Source organism: Asterias rubens, chromosome 9 (genome assembly GCF_902459465.1).
Source record: "Asterias rubens chromosome 9, eAstRub1.3, whole genome shotgun sequence".
NCBI lineage: Eukaryota > Metazoa > Echinodermata > Asteroidea > Forcipulatida > Asteriidae > Asterias > Asterias rubens.
Window position 1 is genome coordinate 15,228,413 of NC_047070.1, and position 13,075 is coordinate 15,241,487.

At 38.3% G+C, this 13,075-nt stretch overlaps 1 protein-coding gene across 3 annotated transcripts in view; it reads left to right on the top strand.

Moving 5' to 3' along the window:
- The window catches only part of LOC117294937 (alpha-adducin-like), a 63,584-nt gene that overhangs the window by 11,562 nt on the left and 38,947 nt on the right, over positions 1 to 13,075 (top strand). For 2 of the 3 annotated variants that reach the window (XM_033777490.1, XM_033777492.1), the window contains exons 2-3: positions 550 to 786; positions 12,729 to 12,740. In XM_033777490.1, coding sequence (XP_033633381.1) covers positions 586 to 786; positions 12,729 to 12,740 — 213 coding nt within the window. In that variant the 5' untranslated portion in view covers positions 550 to 585. The remainder of the gene's footprint in view (positions 1 to 549; positions 787 to 12,728; positions 12,741 to 13,075) is intronic. The other variant, XM_033777491.1, reaches the window with a different exon arrangement.

A 13,075-nucleotide genomic window follows, 5' to 3' on the forward strand; every position in this document is an offset into this window, starting at 1 on the left:
GAATTGCATAATAATTGCTTCAACTGACTTGTAAACCTTAACAGTGCAAAATGTGATGCTTGATCAGGCTGCAGGTTTTGTCTTAAAGGGGAGGGGAGAGCACATTTCCAAATTGCATGTGGCACGTCCATTGGAAAATCTTAAAGACTAAGGGAAACACTTGTGGGGCACTGAGGCCAAGACCAGGGCAATGGAGGTCATTGCCTCCAGGAACATTTGTATTTCCAGGCCTGCCGTCATTCAGTGCCTGAGTAAAAGAAATGGAATAGAATAGTAAATAATATTCCATTTTGATGCTACATAGCAGGGTATTTCTCATTATAACTGCTTGGGTCAAAAGGTCAGGCCGTAAAGTATTTGTTTGCATATAAAATGTGTCATGTGTCTGTTTAGTTGGTAAGCAGTTTGCGCAGCTACAAATGTTGTATTCTCTCAAGAATAAAAAAACCCAGATGACCACAAATTAAAAGAATTAAAATTGATTGTTTTTTTTTACTTTTTAATTATCTGATTATTAAACTGTGTGCCTTGTTCTTTCCTTTCCTGTAGTGATCACAGAAGTGTAGCACTAGGCATCCACACACAATGGCGGACACGTTAGCCAACAATGTGGACGAGAGAGAAAAGATCGATCTGGACGACCCAGAGTTCCAGAAGGAGCTTCAACGCCCAGCACACATCAAGGCAGACATGATGAACATGGAGAGACAGCGAAGAGTTTCCTTAATCCTCAACAGTCAGGCCTTCCGAGAGGAACTGGAAAGTATTATCGAGTCACAGTTGAAGGTAAGCTTAGCGGGGTGGCTCTGGGATTTTCCCACATTAAAAAAAAACCCTCAATGCAGATGAAGTTGTTTTAGAGATCTGTGTGCAGAGGGCACAGCGGTGTTTCGCAATGATGGATGTAAGCGATGGATCGGTGTTTGACAAGGAAGACATTCTGGCTTGGGAAAGGAACTTTGATACATGTGTATGCTCGCCAGATTTCCATTTATAATAGGATGGCCTCCTCGTGATTGATGACTTAAAAGTTGGTGCACTGATGAAATAGGGCAAATTGTTCCTTTTGGAAACTATTGTTCAGTGTAGGTTTTGGATGCTGATACAATGAATTTGTCTTCTTCACCTGCTAGGTGTTTTTTGGGCAACAATTAGTTGTTGCGCTGATTCTTTGTTTATAGGGCCTAATCTAATTTCAGTTGTTTTATTTTTGTTGTCAACCAATTGGCTTTTATAATACTAGTCCACATAATTTCAACCGTGGTCCTGATATCCTGTTCCATGCTAACATCTTACATGTGTAAAGCGCAGAAATGAACCAGTGACACTACAGCGAAAAGGCAGAAGTCAATGGAAGTGTTGAATATGGTTGATAAGGCTTACAAACGAGTCGTTTAAGTGAGTACGTCACTGCCATACGTACAAAGTCAGTGATCAATCACAGGTCGCCTAAATTTGCGCACTCAAACTTGCTCATTGTTGCTGCAGCGATCAGCCTTTTAGAAAGCCATAACCATTGTCAAATTCCACCAGCCATAAGCCATCAGCCCTAGCCAATGGTGTGGATTCAGAAAATGCTACAGTAGTCAGTGGATCCAGCCCCCACTCTCTCATCTGAGACTGACTATGATGAATCTAGAACACCTGCACCCTTGAGTGTGTCACACCCAGCAGTGACCTCGATCAAGGCCAGCCATTCTGTGTAATTTGGGTATTTTTGTGTGTGTTGGTTGCAGCTGTATGGGGTTTTCCATTCTGTACCTCTTGCTAATCCCTCCCACTCAAATGATCCACCTTTAGGCAAGGTCAGGGTCAGGTATGGGGAGCTCTCTCTACTTCACTTTCTTGATTTGTAACAAGTGTTGTACACAGTTTTACAGTATGAAGCCTTGTTCTACTGTCTTGTTCTCCAGGTGTTGTCTGACTTTAAATTGTATTCTGATTTCATGTCTACAGAGTCAAAAATAGGCTATGGAAACAGTTTCACTTTGGAAAGGGGCAGGTTCAGTTTTTATTTTTCAAAGGGTAATTTATTTGCATTGGAAATTCCCAACTTTATAAGAAGATGTTTTGAAGGGAAAGTGATGTCAAGAGGAGAGTCAACAGGGTCTCTTCCTAGGCCAGGCTATCAGAATAGCTTCAAGGTGTACAGGCCTATACTCTTCCTCTATGGTCAGCCCTAGTACTCAATAATTTTTTTTTTCAATGGCCAAATATCATGCCTGGTTGGGTTTTAAAAATAGTGTCCTTAACAAAATGGCGCCAATTTGTAGCACATGATTGGTTTGAATGCAAAAACTGCCCACAGTGTATCTGTGACATGTGCTTAATAATTATGAATCAATACGGTAAAACAAACAAGCAGATCAATGTTTGTACAACTGCTGCTCACTCTCTTTGAATCAAGATAAGGTACATTTACTGTTGGGGTGACTGCTGCTTTTTGCTATGCTTACTGCTTGAGTCAAGATAAGCTGTGATAGCAGTATTGTTACTCTAGTTTGGCAATGAATGCAACATCATTCTCAGACTCTTTTACATTTAAATGAAGGCGTGACCATCAACATACGGTGGGCGTTTTGCATGTTAAACATTTCCTAAAGTAAAGCAAAAATCAAATACAAATTGTGTACTATCTCAGGACCTTGGCTTCCTCATTTAATTAGTAAATTTCCTACATGTACACAATTTGTTGGTCAACATTTTATGATAATTGACAGTGAATGTAGTCTGAATTGAACACCCTCTCCAGTGCCTCAATTGTCTCAAGTCTGCATGCCCTCTAGTCTTTCACACGCCATGGGATTAATTAATACCCCCTACTGCCCAGTCAGTGTAGTAAAGGCCAAGATGTGATGTTGGCTTGCATTATGAGTAGGACTGAGGCCAATGAAATTAGATCACTGCTTTCTCGTCCTCCATTTATCAAATATTGGTGAGGGTTTTGTGCATTATTCATTTAGTCATTATTTCTCACCAAGGAATTATGCAATTACACAAACTGCCATCAAGCCTAGAACTTCCTCTTGTAGGGGGCAAGGCCATTTTCGTTTTGTAAAGGGTACTTCCATTGGAAAATCTTGAAGTCTATGGGAACAACTTTAAGGGGCACGGAGGCCAAGACCAGGGCACCAGAGATTTTGAAACTATGAGCCTTAGTGCCTAACAAACCATTTTTTTTTTATGTTTGAAAAAATTTGCGGGAGAAAATTGTGTCAAACTTAAGGTCTACATGTAGTCTACTAAATTTGTATGGTTACTGAACGTATCACACTTTGACTTGTTTTTTAAAACGACAAAAACATAAACATTTTTACTTTTATAATGCAGTCCTTGAGGTTTAACAATGGTTTTACAGTTCAGAGAGCCGAAGCTTCAGAATTTGAATGGGACGGCTGTGTGAACACACATTGCATAAAACACAATGCACCGCCAGCACCCTGTTGCGAGGCCCAGAAAACTACCTTCATCCAACGGAACGAGCCGCCTTGAAAATATCATTGTTGTGTATTCAATGTAAACGCGGTCATGGCAAAAGTGATTGGGCGTCTTTTATGGTTGAGCTGGCATTGTTCTATAGACCTTTTGTGGTTGTGTTTCCCACAATCTATGTCGTGTTCCCAGGCTTGTATTCAGCAATTGAGAATATTGATTTTCACGGATGTAAGATAGAACCAGACTATTTCTCCCTGCAGCCTCTATTTGATATTATTCAATTAAATTCAATATTTTATAAAAATACATCACCAAATAAAAAGTCAAAGACTAAGGGATGTTACTTACATGTACAATGTATCTGAATGGGAGAAATTAAGATGGCCACAGTATTGGTAGCCAATGGTGGGAAAACTCTGGTGTACGTGCAGCGAGGTCAGCTGTCAGGGCACCAGCTATTTCACAGCCGGTTCCCTCTGCCATTGATGAGCGACATTGATGAAACAACAGCTGCGAAGACGCAACACTGTTCATGATATCAGAGCCACTTTTATTATGTATGACCCTTGACCTTGCCCCATTTGACAACATGCCATTCAATAAAATACCCTTACTATAATGGACTCGTATACTCAAAGACGATGTACTAATAAACTAATTATAATGTAAGTACAGTGCAAGGTTATGGGGTATTGACTGGATGTATAGATTTTTAATCTGATTGCATTGTCAAGAAAGGCTCTAAGTTAACGAAACATGGTCAAGTGAAACGAGGCATGTACAGTACAAATTAACGATCCACATTAAGTGACCAACACTGAAGTGTATAATTCAAAAACTGGCTTAGAATTCCACAGAGGCAACAGTTTCGGTTGCCCTGATCTTTGCCGTGATGCCCTTTCAAAAGTTTTCCATAGCCTTTAAGATTTTCCAAATGGAAGTGTCTTAATAGCAAAATTAAACTGGCCTTGCCCTTTCAATGATGATAAAATAAGGCTAACAAATTATAATAATTATGTTTATTTATTAATTTGCGTAGGCTACTAAATTTATTTATTCATTTATTTGTTCAATTATTTTTTCATTCATTTATTTATTAATTGGTTTGTTTATTTATTTATCGTATAAATACAAGTAGTCCAGAACTGCTTGGCATTAGAGGACCATAATCTAGTGCATTTGCACCCTGGATACACACACATACTTATGAGATGTGCATTCTTGAAGGTTATACATGTATGTACGTATGCACACCTCAGCATGGTGTGCATTGTTTGTAATTCAGGAAAACTGCACTTCAGTGAGTAAATTTAGCACTTTGACTCGTTTACAAATGAAAACTCAAAACAGGCGTTAACAGATTACAAGATTAAGTCGCCCAGTTGCCAGTTCAAAAAAAAGAGAGAGAATAAAAAAACGCCCCTGAAACCTTATTTGTTTGTGTTGATCCCTGACAGACATTGTAATAAGGTCATCTAAGGCATGGCTAGGATGTCATTATAAATAAACACAGCACCATGCGAATTGTGTGGCCATAATTTATGAGCCATTTCCAAGTTTAGTGCAGATGAAGTCTTTATGTTTATAATTTACTAGCCCTAAGGGTTGTTCTGTAAGGGCCGTGTTGGTCGTTATACCAGTGTGGACTAGATGTAGATTGATGGTGAAATTATTCATGAGGTTATTGTACAACTGCTTACAATCTTCAGGGATCTTAATATTTGGCGTCTCTATATGGCTATAAAACCACACCTACAGTCCATGCGTTTGTATGGTAACTCTTATTCATGTACATTTGCAGGCAATGAAGGTGATTGCCTCGATGCCCCCTGGTCATTGCCTTGGTGCCCTTGAAATGTTCCAGTAGAAACTTACAATTTCCACATAGGGTGCCCTTTACCAAGGAGAAAATGCCTTTGTGACCTTGCCCTTTCAAAAACGAAGCATACAGGCATGAGGATTTCTTTGTGGCGTGCAAAAAACAGTGGGTGGGGAGGAGGGGGGGGGGGGGGGGTTATGTACATGTATGATCAGCAAGGTTTGCCAGTGGTAACTTGCTCAGTGACTAGCCAGCAAGACCAGACAGCAATTTTCACTAGTCCATTTTTCCCCTCACTTGTCTATAATAGAAAAGAAGAAAAAAATTCAAAACTGAACTAGCCATTTTTCCCCTCACTTGTCTATAATAGAAAAGAAAAAAAAAATCAAAACTGAACTAGCCAGTTGGACGACTTGGAGAAAATAATATACACAGTTTTATATTTTGTTGAATATCTGTGGAAGAAAATATGGAAAGTTTAAACCATAAAATTCAAAATCTGTCAAAGTGTGGAGTTTGTTTGAAAGAGTGAACAATTCCAAAATTTTGTTAGGAAATGCTGGTTTACCATCGTCCACCCTTGATGGCTTAACACCCGTCATATCTGTACATTAGTAGTCTTAATTTTTTTAGCAGCTTCATTGTATTGATTTGGCAATGAATGTATGTAATAGTAGTGAGTTGTCACATTTGTTGTGAATACTTGTAGTCACATGTTAAAGAAAAAAAACCTTATGATTAAATTTCTTAACCAGAAGGCCAAGAATCTTTACCTTGACCTGCCTGGTGAAATTTAGGGTGTTGTGAAAATGAAATTCAACTCACTGTTCTGAAAATGTCACTTTAATTCATGTAGACAGTGGGGCTGGTTTTTGCTTTATGAACAAGATAAGTGGATTGTATAGAAGTACCTGAGACTGTGAATTTATCAAGGGCATCCTGCAGGCCTAGCTGTACATGTATTACACTGTAGACTCCAGACAATTTGAGCTATTGTCTAGATTTTAGCCTTGATACCTCAAGAGAAAATTGTTTGATTGTGTTTTTCTCAAAATGCATCTCTGCAATTTACACACACTGTACCATGCAAAGTTTAAAAGGAAGGTAGGTTACACATCTTACACATTTGCAAAAAACTAATTAAAATTAATGGCAATAGAATTTGCTCGGTTAGAATGAAATATCAACAAATATAAACACACAGGCAGAAAATTTGTGGCAGAAAACATTAAAAAGAAAGAGCACAAAAACATTTTGATAGATTAAAATTCAACCATTACTCATGATTCATAGAGCCTTGCCACACTGATAGTAATAGTGGTATTGAGTGGGAAAAAATAGCATCATTTAGTAAATCCAATATTGCTATTGACAATAAAGCAATTATACAAAAAATATCAGGGGAAAATATGGTTCACATTCTGTGGGTTTAGATTAACAAATTGCAAAGCAGATCGTTCGTTAATTTTTTTTTCATTTTTTAAACACTGCTCCACAAAAAGCAACATTAATTTCCTGCCAATTCGTCTGAGTATTGAGACCAATCCTTTGACGGTAATACACGATAGTGTAAAAGTCATACCCATCGTTTGAAATGGAATAACCCAATCCTGCATTTTGCGGTATGAGGGCAAGGAGGTGACCTTTCCTGCGGGCCGTGCCCAAGGTGGATTAACTCTGGATTATATCATACATTGAGCAGTGAAGCCCAGTGAGGATTAAGTCTGGATTAGATCCCACATGAGCAGCGAAACATAGAAATTATGCAAAGTTTCATACGATTCGATTCGTGTGTTGCTTCAGGTTGTTGAGTTTAACACAGAACTGAAATAATTGTTCAATACAATAAAATACTTTTGTTAAATAAGAACTCTGTACAGAGTTCGATTCTGGTAACTACTCCCTATTTTTTTTTTTTTAATCAAAACTTTAACCACGTAAATTTTATTTTTCTGAAACTGACATCTTTAATTCATGACTTATTCTGTAGAGTAAACGTGGACTGGTTATTTGCTACTACATTGTTCGTTGTTATTTCATTGGAAAGAAACTGTTTGTTAGAGTGAGTGCTTTTATGAAGAAAATTAAGTGTTTTTTTGTATAAGTATTGTACAATTTAACATGTTACAATACACACTTATGATGGTGAGTTTAGGCATTATGAATGTCAGAGGCTGTTTGTTGGGCATAAAGCAATTATGTATGAGTGCATGCTTGCTGAGATAAGAGTTTTAAATGTGTGTGGAACGCCAACATCAACATAGCTTTTATATTACAGTATGCAGCCATCAGCCTAACTAATGGCGACCCATCTTTAGCATAATGTAATATTCATCGCATTAGACTCCATCAGTAAAAGGGAGGCTTTGAATCTCATTATGGTCTTAGTGCCTGCCTTCATGGATGGATTGTTGTGCACAGTGTGAAACGGCACACTGACTAATTCTGTACCGTTGGGAGGCTATCTGCACACTTGATTGCATGTGATGAACACTGAATCATCACTGGTATAGATTGCTCAGCCAGCCTCGATTTTATAAAAAGAAGTTTTCTTTCTGACAAACTGGCCGAATCTGAATCTGATACTGTTTTGTTAATGATTTTTTGTCTCCCCAAGGGACCAAGAAGCAAGGATTCTCTCTATACATGTAGGTGCTCAAATGGGGTCAGACCTTAAGACAGGTTTTTTGTTGTATTTTTGTTACTTTTTACGTTGATTCAATTTAAAAAAAATTCAAATGACAGTCAGTGTTCTCCCCATAGTGACATGCAAATTGTGGTTGATATGCTGACCAATTTTTTAATAATTTATAATTAATTTTTTGTAGGCCTATTTGTTTAAATTAATTTTTTCTTCTTCTCCAGATTGCACATTAGGGCTTTTAAAACCAAAATAAAAACATTCAGAGGATTGTTTTTTCAATTTCTAGATAGTGTAGTGTGAAAGGAATTTGCAAGTCTGTTTTAGTCCATGTAGAAGCACCCCTGATTTCACATGCAGGCCCCAGAGGTCATAGCCTCCCTTGCCCCATGTCATGGCCTTGATGCCTCTTCAAAAGTTTCCCATTGACTTCCAAATGGAAGTGCCTTTTTCAAAATGAAAACGGCCTTGCCCTTCAAAGATGAAATTCCAGGCTGTAGAAGACTTTTTACATGGATCGCCAATTACAGATGGCACAGATCCAACTTACTCACACTCCTCCTCATCAAAACATCTTCTGGGCCCCTCTCTCGCTCTACCAGCTTGCCCCCACATTCCGCGCTCACCACTGATGGGGCAATGGAAGAATCCCAGCCCCAACCCTGGCATCAGTATGTCCCTCACCGCATTAATGTAACAAGAGGCCCACACCAGCTTTTGTGTCAACACCAGATGCTCATGGGACTGAACCCCCATCACCTTTTCTTGAGGGCGCCCGAGGTCGCTGCTGGAATTCTGATGAGGAGAGAGCTGGGAATGGGTCAGAGGTCAGCGGGTTAGGTCATGCCGGGTCACTCAGTATTCTCACTGTATGGTTTTCTCATCAGCCACTATTCACTGGAGCAGGTTTAAGTTTCAAATAATTGGATAGGTCCGTATTTATATTTCAGGATGAGTCCCCATTTTTGTTCTTCTTAAATGAAGATTAGACTGACTTGCAGGCCTGTATGTTTTGTTTTTGAAAGGGCGAGGGCACCATGGCATTATTGAGGAAATTGTAAGTTTCTTGTGGCAGAGCATTTCCAAGGCACCAAGGCAATGGCCAGGGGGCATGGAGGCAATGGCCTTGCCCCTCTGAAGTATCAGGCCCAGACTTGAATTATAAATACATGGTGTGAAGAGAAAGTTCAAACACCTTGTATTGCTGAACTTTCTGTAATATTTTGGGAAATATTTTTGGAGTGGGCTTTGGTTTTCAAGTAGCCTGGTGAGGTTAGGAGGTGCAATGGGTCCCTGGTGGCTGGAGTTAACTGGTGTGAAGGCAGAAGTCAACAGGGCAATCTCTTTGAGAGCTATTTATGGAGATCATTTGTCATAAAAATGAAAGGAATCTATTGTATACCTAGGCCTCTGGTGGGTGAGCTGGTTGGGTAGTGGGAAGTGGAACTGGTATCGAAGTTTCTACTATTGGGTACAAAATATGTGCTACAAGTAAGGTCAACTTCCATTTAGTGAGGGTTATGTACACATTACTATGCAGGTTAATTCTGAAATGTACATCGAGTACACACCCCATAAAAGCTCAGGCACAATCACCTTGTACCAACAACCTTGGACGTCTTATGTAAAGAGATTAGCAAGGGGAAATTCAGAACAAACATGGTACTGACCTTGATCATTGCCCTTGATCGTTGCCCTTGTCAAACATGTCAAAAGGCAGGCACATTTTTTATTTGGAAAGAGGAAACTTGGGCCCAATGTGATGGCAGTGCAAACCTGAGAGTTCTGACTTATTGTACCAAATAACAGCACAGGATTCTATGGGCTGTAACCATGGTAAAATGCAGAATTCCACAGTAAGCAGTACCAGGAAATCGGTCCCTGCTCACGTTTCTGTTCAAAACATCAATGCAAAGACTGGAGCAAATTGAGACATAACTTCATGTAAATTGTTCTTGTGCAATGTACATGTATGCACAAACATTATGTGTATGGTATGTTTGCGGCGACAGTGTTCTCTGAATACATAACATGTACATGTAGGTCTTGTGTTGATCGCACAATAAGTTAGCCCACTCAATAACTGCAGAATTTTGTTAGCCTGGGGCTATGTCTGATTGCAATGCAAGTAAAGTCTGCAAAGGTCTTCATGTTATTATTGTGTGTCTTCTGGTTGAACCATAAAGAAAGGTTACAAATACCCGACTCAAAAACAGACTGAGCACACTTTTTATTGGTAGAGTTCAGGTACACACACAACAACAGATGTGCACAAATTGGCACATCATTCTGAATAATTTTTGAGCATGATAATATTATAATACATGGAATTTGTTGAAACTGTCCATAAAACCTCACCACCATACTCAAAAAAAAGACTACATGACACATCCTTCTACACATACGTGTACTACAATGTTAGCTATAAATAGACATTATGTAATGAAATACATGATGACTAATACATAGGCAATAACTTGGCAGTACATTGTTTTTAAGGGTCCATGAAATACAATGTTGTTAATGCAACCCTTGGAGGCGCATCATGTGTCTCATTTTCACATTATTTTCCTCTTTTTTTTTGTCTTGCCATTTTTAAAAGGATTTTGTATTTTAGTGTATATATATGCAAATTTTGTACCTGTCACATGAGCAAAAGTGTGATCTCATATCGGGCAAAAATTGCAATGTTACAATTACATGTAGTTTATGCACAAAAAGTGCAGAGTTTTTGTTATTTCCTTGTCCTAGAATTTATTTTCTTTACCGATTTGTTAGTGTGTCACTTCATAGTAGTTCTAAGCAAAAGTCTTTGAAGCACATTTCTTTACAAGCAAACTTTGGGGTTCACAATTTAATATTTTCACAGAAAAAAGAAAGAAAAGTGTCTTCCTAAAATGACATTACTTGCAACAACGCCCTCAGTTGTTCAGATTCATAACAAGAACATACATGTAACGTGTACAACAATAAACTTTTAAATGAAATTAACCATATTTGTCAATTAGTTTTCATGTACTTCAGGGGTCCTTTAATAATGTTAGACTCATCCTCTCAGTTATGATTTTTTACAGTGACTCAACTGAGCCATGTCTAGTTCTGCTTTTGGGTCGGCTGGCTCACGATGATGAATCGAAACCCAGTGAATTATTTTTCCTTCTGGGCATTGAAGAAATACCAAGTACAGATTTATTTATTAAATTACATTCACTGTTTGAACCACTGGGTTATGTATCAAGAAATTTGTACACTGTTATTTTGCATGGACGGCCTCGAACAAAAATGTCTGCAGTGACATACTATCACTAATGTATTCAGTTTTAGCTTTGGCGTTTAATGAGAGTAGTTAGCATTTATGAAAGTTTTAGGGCGCTCTGTGATGTATGTGTGCATGAACATGTACAAATGTAATTATGTGCGTTTACATGTACGTTTTTGCTCAGTTTTGAATTGATAAGATGCCCATGGAGGGCTTGAAATTTACACTGAAGCACTGGCCTGGGGCTTGGGATTTCAGCATCAGGCCGATACACTTGGAAACAGACACATCCGACTGTCTTGCATTTTTCTTGTCATGCATTGCATTTTACTTGTCATGCATTGAATGATAATACCTCACTGTTTATAATATCTTTAATCAATTTAAAATGATGTTCAAATGTTGGCTTTGAGTCTGATAAATGACTTTAAATTATGTTGAGTTTATTCACCTATACAACTGAGATCGATCTCATTGGTTTAGTGCTGGGCTTTTGCCTTTGAACATGTTGAAAAGTGCAGGGCCATTTTCCAATGCAAAGGGCAATTCCACTTGAAAATCATAAAGTCGAAGGACACCAAGACCAGGGGCAACAGAGGCTTTGGCATCCGTAGCCTGCATGTCATTCCAGGCATTTTGGTTCATCACAAACTATGGAGAAAGTTAATTCCAGGTTGTTTCTAAGAAACTTCACTCTCTCCAGTCCTTGACTGCATTTTTCTTTTTAATACTTACTTTCTCCACACTGCATTCTGCCTTGTACATTTAATAAGACATGGGATTAGGGATAGAGATTATCTATTGTAATCCAGCCACAGGGCTGTGGATTTTTGTGCATGATATCATGGTGGATTCGCGTTGATCTCTACCCTTGGGATCGCTGACTGTAATGTATTTCATGTTTGTCCACCACCGGGCAATTGAAATGGACTGCGTGTTACTTAGGATTTTGCTTCTCCCTTATTATGACGAATCGCATTAACACACCATACAGTAAAATCCTTGGAGGTATAAAAACAGGATTGGTAAGGATACAAACATCGTTATGAAGTTCATACTAAAACAACTCTCAACCAATGATAAATGTAGTTTTCTTCTTTTTGACTTTAGTGAGGGCCCTGTTTGGGAGTGCGCACAATAGATGCAAGGGGGTCTATTGGCTTTTGGGAATAAACAAAACGCCTTCAATTTGTGTAAAGCTCAACTGGGGAACTCTTTGAGTATTTTCCTGCCCGGATTTCCAAGTCCACCAGTGTATAGTAAAAGAACAGCAACCACTAAATTGTTTTGACTCTTGGCAAGTTTTTAGAACTTAACACAAAGTAAATACTTGTACGTGTTTGAAAGGTTTTACCGTTATAAAATGGATCTTACAGTTGGAATTTGTCAAGTAAGCAAGCAGGCAGGTGTAATGACAACATGGATATTGTACCCCGAAAGCACCCAATTGTTTTATTTCTGATGATTTTCAATCTAACCCTACACATTACCCGCAGAGCTCTTATCATTTTTAAATAAACATTATATATCTTTATTTCTCTTTTCTTTTTCAATTTGCGCTCTTAATAATTTAGACGATGTTCAAGGTTTGTTTAATTTGGTTTTTATTTGATGTCAACTTGGCATGCAATTTCGCATGTCAGATGATGATTATTTTATTTTTGAAAGATGTTTCATTGTACAACGTTCTTGATTAGTTGGTTGTGTGTGAAGACACTGGTATAATTTTTGAGGTGAAAGTCTAATTGAAATTGTTCATTAAATATTTGTGAACACTTTATTGTCAAGTCATGAGCACTGTTCCTATTGAATCCCAAAGGCATAACTTGTAGTTCTCTCGTTTGTTTTGATATATTTTCATTTATTGATGTAGCCAACGCATGCATCATCGCAAACCACGGCTGTATTTATATATTTACCT